This window comes from Alternaria novae-zelandiae (genome assembly GCF_023758075.1).
Source record: "Alternaria novae-zelandiae strain BMP 2774 chromosome Unknown scaffold_2, whole genome shotgun sequence".
Lineage (NCBI taxonomy): Eukaryota > Fungi > Ascomycota > Dothideomycetes > Pleosporales > Pleosporaceae > Alternaria > Alternaria novae-zelandiae.
The window spans coordinates 425,449-438,122 of record NW_026056962.1 but is presented as its reverse complement, the minus strand read 5'-3'; the positions used below and the strand labels follow the sequence as shown (position 1 = coordinate 438,122).

At 52.9% G+C, this 12,674-nt stretch overlaps 4 protein-coding genes across 4 annotated transcripts; 1 reads left to right on the top strand and 3 right to left on the bottom strand.

Moving 5' to 3' along the window:
- Positions 1 to 175: 175 nt before the first annotated feature.
- Positions 176 to 2,286, bottom strand: J4E88_001180 (uncharacterized protein; the record flags this gene model as incomplete). The annotated part of the gene is made up of 3 exons (XM_049394852.1): positions 176 to 442; positions 526 to 1,225; positions 1,319 to 2,286. The coding sequence occupies 3 exons, from the start codon at positions 2,284 to 2,286 to the stop codon at positions 176 to 178; spliced, it is 1,935 nt and encodes a 644-aa protein (XP_049258716.1).
- Positions 2,287 to 3,085: 799 nt separating this feature from the next.
- J4E88_001179 (uncharacterized protein) lies at positions 3,086 to 3,609 on the bottom strand (the record flags this gene model as incomplete). The annotated part of the gene is made up of 3 exons (XM_049394851.1): positions 3,086 to 3,114; positions 3,176 to 3,560; positions 3,607 to 3,609. The coding sequence occupies 3 exons, from the start codon at positions 3,607 to 3,609 to the stop codon at positions 3,086 to 3,088; spliced, it is 417 nt and encodes a 138-aa protein (XP_049258715.1).
- A 691-nt stretch (positions 3,610 to 4,300) lies between these two features.
- Positions 4,301 to 6,062, top strand: J4E88_001178 (uncharacterized protein; the record flags this gene model as incomplete). The annotated part of the gene is made up of 2 exons (XM_049394850.1): positions 4,301 to 5,530; positions 5,577 to 6,062. The coding sequence occupies 2 exons, from the start codon at positions 4,301 to 4,303 to the stop codon at positions 6,060 to 6,062; spliced, it is 1,716 nt and encodes a 571-aa protein (XP_049258714.1).
- Positions 6,063 to 8,853: 2,791 nt separating this feature from the next.
- Positions 8,854 to 10,678, bottom strand: J4E88_001177 (uncharacterized protein; the record flags this gene model as incomplete). The annotated part of the gene is made up of 3 exons (XM_049394849.1): positions 8,854 to 9,950; positions 10,003 to 10,178; positions 10,230 to 10,678. The coding sequence occupies 3 exons, from the start codon at positions 10,676 to 10,678 to the stop codon at positions 8,854 to 8,856; spliced, it is 1,722 nt and encodes a 573-aa protein (XP_049258713.1).
- Positions 10,679 to 12,674: the final 1,996 nt, after the last annotated feature.

The window sequence follows — 12,674 nt, the reverse complement described above, 5'->3', positions numbered from 1 at the left end:
GCCTCACGATCTTCTTATCAATGACTGTCCTGATCCGATTCTGGCTGCAGAGGAGGTAAGTTCAGAGCAAAAGGAATGATGAAATCCCAGAGAAGCTAGTGGATAGGACAAAACCTTCGTCCAAGCTTCGCACAGAACGGTCTCCGGTACCCGAATGAATCCAGCGTAACGTCACTCACTTGAGGCTTCTCATGTGGGCTCGCTGCTTGGTGTATGTCTCGTAGTTGCCACCGAAAACGCATTCGAGAATGCTGGGTCCGATATTCTGTCCCGAGCGAGCGGCCTGCATACGATCGCTGAGGGTAAAGTACGCTTCTTTGAAGGCATCAAAGGCAACCTGAACCTTGTGGGATCCACCGGAAATGTTATTCTCTGGGCGATTAGGATCCTGGATGGACAGGCCGTCATATTTTTCTGGGCGGCCATCGATACCATAGTTCGTCTGCGTTTGTTAGCTATGCATACGAAAGCGGGAAAAGCAGCCGGAGGCCACTGCTCATCCCACAGCGACATGGGAAGACTTACCTTTTCAATGATAGCAGGAGGATGCATCTGAATGCGTTTGCGGGATAGATCAAAGTCACCGTAGTACTTGAGGAATCCTAGGAAACATTCTCCGAGGTTGTCCGGTTTAGGGGAATGCTGAATGTAGCTGACGATCAAGCAGATGATACTGTACCCTCCAATCCCGCCAGTATGGACTTCATTCAAGCCATGCATGGCGAGGAACTGCTTCATGAGTGCCACCATGTATATCATGTCGGGGTACTGCTGCTTCCACTGTGCAAATGTCGCTTGTGCCTGCACTCCGCTCAAATTCTCGAACGAGATGTCAACTTGAAGCTTGGTGAGCTCGTCTTCGAACTTGATGATGGGAACGCGCGCAGGGATGACCAGTGCGTTGTTGTTGGCCGCCAACCTTGTGTCTTTGAGCCGTCTGGCTGCCTTGTAGAGCAGACTCTTGTTGGCCCCTCTCGCAGACATGTCGACAACAGGTTCTCCACCATTGTAGTGCCTATCCGAGACATATACCAGATCCATGTCGGCCGTAGGCAAGTAAAGACCCGCAGGGAAGGAGCCGAAACACAAGATGCGTCCGTTTTCTTGAGGGAACCTGCGTTGTCCCATAGCGCTGTTAACGCGGTTGACTAGCCGGTTACGTTGTTCGTGCTCGAAGGGCTTTGGTGCGACGAAGTCATAGAAGTCGAGTATCTCGTTATGAAGCCTGTCACAGTGTTAGTCCAATAATCGCGTTGCAAGGTAGACTGCATATTGCATAACTGCCACAGATGCAGTCGTGGAAATAAAGAGAACTTACCATTTCTCAGGTTCGCTAGCGAGATGCGCATACGGGTCGCGTGAGGGAAGCCACGGTGTTGGATTGACGTTAGGAACGGGTAGCCACTCGTCCACGACACCACTCAAATTGGCTTTGCGTTTGTTGTTGTTTCTAGCAGGACGTGGTGCCCGATGTTCAGCTACAGCAGCCTGTTGCCTATCAACAATGCTGTCAATGTGCGCGAACTCGCTCAAGGAGCCTTGAACAGCGTCGCGGCCATCGTCCTCGTCACCAAACGAGATGAAATCGTCGTTGGCAACAACTGAATTGTGTCCAGCGGCCTTCTCGGCTTCCTGATTCTTAGCCTTCCGGATCAGTTTGACAAAGTCGGTTCTCTTTCCCGTAGTCTCATCGGGAGGCGGCAAGGCGGTGTACGGGTCGGGATTGGACCATTTAGGAACAGAATCGCCATCAGCACGTTTGGTTTGCGTTCGGGCTGCCTTGGGCTCGCGAGCGTCACCGTCGCCATCTTCATCGGCAGAATCCGCGCTCTCTACCTGCATATCTGCCTCTTCGTCGTCAGAAATGTCATCTGGGTTGTGGAACCGGTTGGAGCCGTCGGCAACACCTAGAGCGCGTTCCGGACTACCGCCGTCGCGATGGGTCAGAAGGGCGCGCTCGTGTGGGGCAGCTTTCTTGAAACCACCCCTACGGAATCCGTTTGTGTTGTTCCTGCCGTCCGCGCGAGACGAGCCTCGCGAGGCCCCACCACGACCGCGCCTTCTTGATGATGCAGAGCCGGAAGGACCCCGCGGCACATTGGAATCGCTAGCAGGCGGGAAGCGGGGAGCGGGGTGACTAGACTCGAAGGTGAACTGGGACTGATTGCCGTTGCGCGCACCGCCTGGTCGGTAGTTGTCGCCATCACCGCCAGTGAACGTCATGCGGTCTGCAAGTGGTCGCGGGCGGTCGCGCGCAGGTCGCGACGGACGATATGAGTCTCCCATGGCGTGTCGCGTTTGTAGTGTGAGGAGGGTTTGTCGCGCGCAATTGATGAGTGGTTGTTGTGGGTTGGTGCTGATAGCGGTGGGTTGCGGAGGGATAAAGGTCTCAGGCGCGAAAGATTTGTCCAACGACAATGCGAGTAAGCCAAGACCTTAGCGCGACCCAGTGAATTTGTGGGGTGCCCGCGACCGGGACCCGGTGTTCACTGCAACTTGAATTGGTCAGTGCTTGGAGCCGTAGACAAAGTTAGTTACGGAAGCTAACGCCCTCCGCTTTTGCAATGTTGGATGAGATGTACATCCAGTCATGTCTGACACTTGCTCAAAGCTTGTGAAGCTACACATCAGACGGTATACGTACGATGAAGATATCCCACACCTGGGCACTCAGATAGGTTCTGATCTCTGACAGCTTTCTGCTGTGCCAGCTGCTGCTGCGAGGTGGTGATCGAAATCAACGTTTCCGTGGGGTATTCTTCGATTGATGGATATGGCATCGTTACATGTGATAATACAGTTTTGAACACTCGCAAAGAAATGTAAAAAGCAGGAGAGTGGAGAGAGACCGAAGCATGCTTATGCCCATCCAACCACACTCTCGATGACGAAGCGCCATCGCTTACTGTGCCCATAGAACATAGAAGGCTCAAACGCTATGCCCAACGCCCAAAATGCAACAGATTCTCCCTTCATCACTCCGTGTAGTTCGTCAGGAACATAGTCCAGTTTGTGTGTCTCGCCCTCGAGGTCGAGTGACCGAGAGGAACCGCGGCCAAGTTAGATTGCTCCATGTAGAGCCACCTCAATCTTCTTTCGTAAACTTAGGCTTGACTAGAAGTAGGTGCACCAGGTCAGTATGTGTCTCACATGCGGTGCTTGCATGGGTACTTACACCCTTCCCTTAATTCCTTTTCGCGCTCCGCCACCCGTTGATGTCCCTGCACCTCTCTCTCTATCCTCTCTCGTGCCCTCAATATTTTGCTTTGCAGATAGAAACTTCCGCCCTTCTTCGGATCGTTTAGATCGAACAGCCTCTTGAATCGCTCCGTGACAGCCTCTATTTCGATGTTTCCCATCTTTCCGGGACCCACGTTCAGGATCTGGCAGGCTTCGTCCATGGTGATGTTCGAAGACGAGAAGGCGCCACCGCTGCCTCCACCACCTTGGCTGGCGGCTGCATATTTCTGCGACGCGGCGGCTTGACGATACGATTCGGAGACAGCGCGACCTATTATTCGAGCACCGGAGAAGACGACTTGTGTTATTATGCGGTGGGCCTGTACGTGTTAGTTGCAGACGGTGTGACAGCGAGTAGGAACATACCATTGTAAGAGATGCAGTGGAAAGGAGAGTCTGTGTAATCTGCTATTCCAGTCGAATTCTATGCGAGAGCCACGCCTGTCTGTCTTGGGCGGATGGGTGCTGTTGGCAATGAGGACATCTCCAAAAATTCTGGGTCGCCTTCCGCGCTCTCGGCCTGCCCAGGTGCCTCCGCAACTGGCACGTGATCTCAGCCAATCACAGCACGATCGCAAACTGCGATCTTCGCAAGCATCTCTGCGCGCCTGACGATGGCTATACTCGTGCAGTCGGGTGAAACATGAGAGTTACGGCGCTGCATCCCTTGCGCACCCTTCATTCAGAGTGCTTCTGGGTATTGGCGCCGGGGAGGCACCATGAGGCTTCCGCAAGTCGCCCTCGGACTAAGACATTCACATGCTCAAAGATCCCCGCATCACTCCCGGCGACAACGTCATGTGCAACTTTGCATGACAGTTTCCAACATCTCTCGAGCTTCAGTTGTGCATCGCTGCAGGCTTCCTTCCTGTACAATCACTGAGCGTGGCTTGACAAGAGCGCGGCACTCAGCCTCCACTGCTCAGCCAGGCGATGACGCACAACCCCATGCATGGCAGCACTAGGTTGGTAACTTCCAAACTTGCAACCACATGCAAGTAAAACCGAGTTGCGCAAACAACATGCTCATGCCCACATAGACACACCCTGGATACAGCACATGTCCACCCCTTCAAGGTCCAGCAACGATGCGTCGTCCCCGCCGCCAACCGGTGATTCGAATTCCAACCCGACGTATGCCAGCTTCTCTCCCGCCAAACTAGCCCAGACGACACCGCAAACAAAACTGCGCTCCGCCATACTCGTGCACCAGAAGTCGCCCCTACTTGCGGCTACACCACCACAGATCACTCGCGTACTCGCATATTCGCACCCCTTCATACTACCTCTCAACAAGTTTGCTGGGCTGGTGACATGGACGACCGGAGACCCATGGGAGAGCTTTCTCCTGGTCGCAAGCTTCTGGGCCGTCGTCATGTACGGTGATGCCGTGACGAGATACGCAGGGCCCATTATCGTCGTGTCTGGGCTGATACTGGGCATGTACACGCGAAGGTATTCTCCACTGTCATCGACCGGGTGGACAGGCGAGAAGGGACAGAAGGCGCACAAGCGCGTCGAGTCGGACGCCAACATCAAGCATCACAAAAGCCTAGAAGAGATTGTGGATAGTCTGAAACTCTTCACTTCGCGCTGCAACATTCTATTAGATCCCTTTCTACGCCTCACAGACTTCTTATCCACGCAGAGGACTGCGACCTCGGCTACTACACGTCCAGCGCTCACGGTACTGTTTATCCGAATCCTCTTCGTGTTGCCACTATGGATAGCGCTCACGCTACCGCCGTTCTATATCCTGACTACGAAGCGAGTGGTACTGGCGGTAGGCACAGTGATGCTGAGCTGGCATTCACGACCAGCCCGCGTAACCCGAACCCTCCTATGGAGATCGAGAACAGTCCGACGTACCTGCGCCTTCATAACTGGACTAGACTTTGGCGAAATTGTGTCAGTAGATAGGAAGGGTGCGCCTCCTCTGCCACCTCGAAAGAAGAGCACGCAGGAGGTTGCAGCTTCATTGGCGGCTAAGCGTCGGCCCGAATCTACAGGCGTACGCTTCACCTTCTCCATCTATGAGAACCAGCGAAGATGGCTAGGTATCGGATGGACATCGTCTATGCTTGCTTACGAGCGAGCGTCTTGGACGGATGAGCACCTGAACCCGGTTCCACCTAAAGAACAGTTCGAACTACCTGAAGTTGAAGGAGGTCAGTCGAGATGGCGGTGGGTGCAAGGCAGTGAATGGAAGGTTGAAGGCGCGGAGAAAGACAGCAAGGCTGATAAAGGCGCGTCCAAGGAGGATTCGGCGTGGATATACTACGACAATAAAGTAAGTAGAGTATCTTGGTACAATGTTCTGATACTAACTTCAACAGTGGAGGGACGGACGAAGAGGCCAAGATGGTTGGGGGCGTTACACCCGCCGTCGAAAATGGTATCGCGACGCCGAGCTCGTCGAATCGACATCGTCTACAGATACAACGCCTATGCCCACGCCCAAACCTGGCCCAATTGATACTTCCGGAGACCTTGACCCTAATCAACTCACAAAGCTGTCCTCAAATCTCAGTGTAGCGTCCAGTACAGACCCTACTCTAGTCGAGGGTGATGGACGCGAGTATGCCGCATCGATAGCGTCGGATACAGATGCAGCGAGTACAAAGAGCAAACGGAGTTGGTTTAAGAAGAGGCGGAGCAAGAGTACAAGCGGTAGTGTGAGTGGCGTGACAGTCGTCAGCGACACGGGTACAAGTGGTACGCGTAGAAGTGACGAGGACGACATGCAAAGCCCTCTCGATCGTATGGCGAAGGATGAGGAGTGGAGGCTTGGTGATGACATTCGTCAACATCTTGATATCTGAAGTAGTTGGAGCGCTTGATGATTACCTTGACTTGTTGTATGAACATAGTTTTTACATTCCTCCCTGATACGAACCCCATCGATTCCCGTCAAGTGATCTACTATACACCAGTTAAAACGACACATGTGCTGGCCAAGACCATGACCGGGAAAAAGGTAGTCGACAGATTGCTGGAGTCTCCACCTTTTCGCCGCATATCCTGCCTCTCGGTGTGTTGTTGTGGTGCGTCAATATCGATGCTTCATCCGCAGTAGGTAAGTTCAGAAATCAAGCAGATCCATTGACATGTTCACAGCACGTGGGGAGACATGGTTTTCAAGTGAGTGTCCTTATTTCATGATCATATCTCATCTAATATTTCCCAGCAGTCATGGCCCTTGGTATTGGCAGTTCACCCCGATTTCCAACAGTGTTTATTGTTCCATCTCCGAATCGCTCGATGGAAGTGTTGCTGGAAGAGTTCCGAGGCTCAGGGTAGCTTGACGCTTAGTGCTATTCGGGTTGTTAGTGCGATTCCAGACCGAAAGGAAGACACCGCGTCGGTATATCTCGAGATGTACTTACGGAGCAGGATCCGCATCCGCAGCTGGAGCAGTCACCAGCGCACTTGCAGGAGGAGCAGTTGCTGTTCGTTTGTTAGCCAGAGCCCCTCCATGTTCCCAGTAGAGTGTCCATCACGGTGCTGGCGCTAGCCCTGAAGCAGGCACACACCACCGTGTGTCAAACACCAAAGTCGGTCGCAAGACGTACCAGGGGGCCATTTTGATTGGTTGGTTGGGTGGTTGGATTGTTTGGTTGGTTGGATTGTGGAAGTGTTGGAGCGTGATGAGCCATCAAGGTGCTGAGGGCAGACACTTATATAGAGCACCTGGCCACCAGCCCGCGACTTGGTAACGACTCCCTACCCACGCCGCGGTGGAGACCCTGTCACTCGAAATGGTCATGCGCGAGGCGGTGGGGTCCGATGGAGAGTGACATATCGACCTGCTAACCGCCCCATCAGAGCCACCGTCCTTCGAATTCCCGCGGTTAAGCGTACGCCACGCTCGTCTCACACCATACACAACAGACAGCTTGGAGGGGAAGACCATCTGGTTGGTCGAGGAACACCGGTGAATGGCTGGATAGCTCACCCACTGGGTGTGCTAGGTGCTGAGACGTACCGCTCTAGGCTGCCTCTCGCATATATGCCGCACTTACCGGTATACTCAACCGGGCCGGTTGCAGAGGAACCTTCGTCAGCCTTCAAGCTGATACGAGCATCTCTCGACGGTATTGGCTATGGAATCACTTGCCGCTGCAACCGTATCAGTGCATCGGGCTCCACGGCACCTTCGCTCTGCTCGAAGCTATAGCCTGACCACTGACAAAGAGGACGCCTCGGCCTTGACTTCCTCACCGTATTCTAGCGCTTGAGTTGACGCACTGCACGTGTGAGACATCATGCAGATCGCTTGTACCTAGGTACGACCCGCTGCTCTGGAGCCTTGAGAGCCATGGGCCGGCACGGGCACAGCACCACCAACGTGGGATGATGTTGGTGACCCCTAATCCGGTGCTTACGTCTCAAACGTCCACTGGCTGCATCAGAATCGAGTGGTGGCACTGCATACGCATTCCCCGCTTCTGGGCACTATCTGATTGCGGACTTGGCAGTTCGCGGTATGTTCATGTGAATCATAGTACGGTGCATACAACTCGAATAGCGAGTTCCTAACTGTGTCCTGTTTCAGTGGGATCTTTGCTGTCAATTACATGCATGTGAATATGCCTGGAAGGACGCGCGACCGAAGTCAAGAATCTAGATCTACACCAAGTTCAAGCGCGTGATCTGATGATGCATCGATGGGTAGCGCTCAATGTAGTATGGCCGAGAAGCCAATCGCGACGGTCCGTCAGTGGAGCTATGATGCAGCTAGTGGGCAACACGTGGGGAGAAGCCTCGCATTTCACTTTACCTAGGTACCTAGGCAAACCTTGGGACCCTGGAAAACGACAAGTGACATGGTACATCATAAGATGTATCTTTTGACTACACTCAACAGCATCTAAGCAATTAGCCACTCCCCATATATGACGTAGTTTCCAATTCGTTGGCGTGTGACCTCGGGAGTTGATGGCGGCTGCGGCGGTACATGGTGAGTTGTAGCTGCTAAGTATGTCATCCCCCTAACACCAGTGGACTCCATACCAAACACCCACCCGGTCCCAACAACTCTTGGAAAGCGATAACATATCAACATAAGAGCGGCAGCCGCGGTTCGCTCAGACTTTGTTGCACATACCAGGTGACTAGGATCTTCTAGCAAACCTCCACGCAGAGGACGGCTCCACATGTCTTGTCACCAAGCCCATACAATGATATGGTAGTCTTACCAGCGGTACACCGACCGCGCCCCTTGATACGTTCGGACTTGACGTCCTCAAAGGACCGCACAAGGAAGTTGACGCTCATGTTGAGCGCGAGACTTCTGGTATTGACGGCGTAAGTGAGGTGGATCAGGCATGTGTTGTCTTTGGAGTGAGGCGAGAGCGTACGTAATATCGAGCTATAGTTGGGAGTCCCAATAGTGCTTGAGTGAGTGAGTGACACTTTTGAGGATCTCGATGGAAACGATGGTCTCTGTCATTTGACATGACATCTCCAGAGAGAAGAGAGGTCTTACGTATTAGACACACTGGTGGTGACTGGGTGGTGAACGTATCAGAGCAAATGCTTTTACATCTTTGAAAATCACATGCATCTAGGCAACTCATTCACCCTCGTGCGGCTGATAGATCGATTTGCCTTCTATATCCGACCTTCGTCATACACATGACCCCATATTCCCCGAATGTATTGAACCGCCTCAAACTGTTTCCTCTCAGCAGCAAGCGGATTCTTCTTATCAGCGAAAGTGGCCACATACGCTGTTCGGCTCATCTCACACATAGCAGCACCGGCGTCAAGACGTCTGGGCCCTAGCGCTTGAAGGAATTCGTCCACAAGCCATTCAAGACCACCGCCCCATGCGGTTGTTTCCGGTCTGCCATTGGGCTGCGGAGTACTTCTGAAAATCTCCATCTGTTCTGCAGTATACAGAACGAGTTCATCATCTCCGTATTGACCAACGATCTGCAGTCCTACAGAATTGAAGAATGAATCCGGGACCGTCGAACTCTGGCTCTTTTCCTTGTAAGGAGTAAATGTGGGAAGAGTGATTGCTGGCAGCCCGGCAAGACTAGCTGGTACGGTGAAGACATCGTTCATGTAGGAGTGGACTGGATCCTGATTCTCGACTTCAGCCAAAGACGGTGCCGTTGATGGAGCTGTGGGGCATATGATCACGTCCACTCCTTCTGTTTCTGCCACGGTTTCTTCGGCATCGAGCAACGGGTTTGGACTGGCAAACACCCCGTTGAAATCTTGTTGTACGAGCCTCCGAATCTTTTGTGCTTGTATGAAGTAGTTGTCGATAGCCTGGGCGCTTAGTGAAAAGGCTCCAAGGAGTATACGCCGCTGAACCTCCGGACCGAAACCTTGACCCCGGGTTTTAGCAAAGAGCACACTTTCTGGTGTACCATCGATGCCCTCGGCTCTACTTCCGAAACGCACGCCATCGTACTTTGCGAGGTTGCTCGATGCCTCGGCTGGCGCAAGGACGTAGTAGGCTGATAGTGCTTGTTGTGTTGTGGGTAACCGAATAGGGTGCAAAGTATGACCAGCATTCCACAGATGTCTGAGTTGGTCAATCCATGCCTTTCGGACAGCGGGCTGCAATGTGTCGATGTTGTAATCAAGAGGAATGCCTATCTTCAACGAAGTTGGTCGCTTCCCTGTACGGAATTTTGCTCGGGTTGTGTTGGGAACGGACGTCGGATCCTGCGCATCGTGGATGTTGACCTTGGCTGGACTCAGTCAGAGATGTGGAAATCATGGTCTACATCTCTATAGACTCACAGAAAATGCTCTTCACACTCGCCACGTTCTTGCCAAAGATCCCGACAGTATCCAGAGAGTTCGCATAGGCAATCACGCCCCATCTCGACAGTAGTCCGTAGCTCGGCTTGAACCCAACGACCCCGGTATATGCAGCAGGAAGCCGTACCGACCCCCCAGTATCGGTACCTAACGCGCTGCTCGTCTCAGCACACATACTCCGTCCTCGTCGGCTGTCAAACACTTACGCCCAACATTGCGACGACGCGACAGCAAGCGCGCTTCCACCTGAGCTTCCTCCCGCACTTGCATCCTCTCCTTTGTATCTCTGCATCTTCACTGGTCCGAAGTGTGAATGTGTCGAGTGCGATCCCATGCCGAATTCGTCCATGTTCGTCTTGCCTACCACCACGGCACCTTCATCTTGTAGCAGCTTCACCACCGTCGCGTCATATGGGCTGCTAAAGTCTTTGAGGATCCCAGAGGAAGCAGTAGTCTTTAGTTTCTTCGTGCAGATGTTGTCCTTTATTGCGATTGGCTTGTCGGCGACGCTGTCGGGTTGGCGGCGGAGGGTACGGGATTTGGAGGCATCGCTGCTTTGGAGGATGGACGCTTCGACGAGGGAATTAAACGCGTTGAAGTGTCTGTACTTCGACTGGTTCGCCAAGTACGTCTTCGCATGCTTGGAGAGGGACATGGAGGGTGGGGCGCATCGCCGGCGCGTTGTCGCGAGTGGGATGTCGGAACTGCACGAGCGGGACAAAAAGAAGTCGCGACGTCATGTGATCGGCCTGACTGCCCAGGTGCCGCTCTCAGCATTGCCCACGATCACAGACACCAACTGACTGCCAATGTATCCCAGCTCACTCATGAGGTAACCCACAGACCAGAACCTCGGAACACGTCAAGAGGACCGCAAAAGACCTCTCTTCGAATTCTTGAATAATTTTGCCATCATCCCAAATGGGGGTTCGTCATCCACCGCGGCGACTGTCGTAGCGACGATGCCTGGAATACATTCATCGATAATTTGATCGAGTTTGTCAAGAACGAGCTGCGCCGCCCAGAATCGGGCCATCTCATACAATTGCTCGCACTTACAGTCAGAGAAGACCGCCCTACCCTAGACGATGCGACTGATGCACAGCAATTGTTCACCGCGTGGACACAGCATCAGGAAGCAATACAAGGACGAAAAACCATCTTACAGAATGGCGTGGGAGGCTCTCCGAGATATGAATACTGCAAACCCGTAGATGCGCGGGCATTTAATGGGTGTCCAAGATACGAGGGGCTGACGGGAGAGGAGCAGCTGCAGTTTCTCAAGGAGAAAGGCGATTTGGCACTCGGAGAGGCGGCATAGCTTGACCTTGCCGAGAAAGCCTTCCCCCGAATTGGCACGAACGAGGGCAATGAAGGCGAAGGAGAAGAATATGAAGATCAAGAGGAGGAAGAGCCTGCCGAAATCAAGCTGCACATGCACATGGTTTTACCCAGATGCGCACACGCATGTGCTCTTTCCAAACATTGATTCATTCAGCACATGGACCAAAGATGCGAAAAGAGACGGTGTTTGCCGATACTGAAGTAGTGTTGTCTACAGTCCCTGGAGTTAACTGTGATACCAGACGGCACGGCAGCGAGAAGCAAAGGCCCCGACCGTGTCTGAGTTTGTGATTCTGGCACATCAGACTCTGAAGATCTCTTTGGAAAAGTAGAGTGCGCCTCTGGTCCTGGCTCGGGCTGGTTGTTAAGATCGTACTTTATTGAAGATCTCTTCAAGGTACAGTGGACTCAACTTGGCTGATAGTAGAAATATCTGCAGGCTGAATAAAACTTTCTTGGAGCTTCTTTAGACCGTCGCCCAGAAAACACGGCTAAGACCTGATTAGAATGGACCTGGGTTGCGGTTCGTGAACAGTAGGGAGGCCTGCTAGCGCCGCCAGTGCCAACGCTGCCAAGCCGCTGAACAAGATCTCGACCAGCTGAGGCTTGAATTCTAGGCGAATTACAGTTTGTCTTAGCCGGCGATCCAATCTACGCGCTCATTACCTGGTGAATAACACCGAACTTCAAAGCCAGAAACCACCAGACGACGCATACAAAGCTAGAGGATTGTGACAGCTTTGACGTACAGTAGCCTCGCATTGGACGCGATGTTGGACATATTGTAACTCAGAGTCGCACCATGGGAGAGCAACCTACAGCGACAACCCATCAACGCTTCTCACTCCGTATTACATATTTAGTAAGCCCGCAAAGGGACCCTGCCAAGCTGAGCGGTATGTGAGTCGGAGGCTACGCTCTACCAAGGTACCACTCCCGCCACGGGTATGCATTCGATTGGAGTCGCCTATCGCAGCCTTGCCCTTTACAGCATCGCCATCACTGTTTCATTAGACACGCAGCGCCTTCCAAGGGTTTCTCAAACGCCAGGTCTGGGCTACAGACTTCTATTGGCCGATATGACGCAGAAGAGAGAGTTAAGAATAGGGGCACGCGACACGGTATAAGGTGCTCGCGTGCCTAAAACCTGACACCAAGGAGTGACGAAGCTCAATCTCCAGACCTTTCCTTCTCGCAGTTGACGATACGTTTTGATGGCGGAGAAGATGCAAAGCACGGCAAATGTGTCGAATGACACCAATGGCTCGTCGACACGGCCGCCACTGAAGAAGCAAGAGAGCGATAAA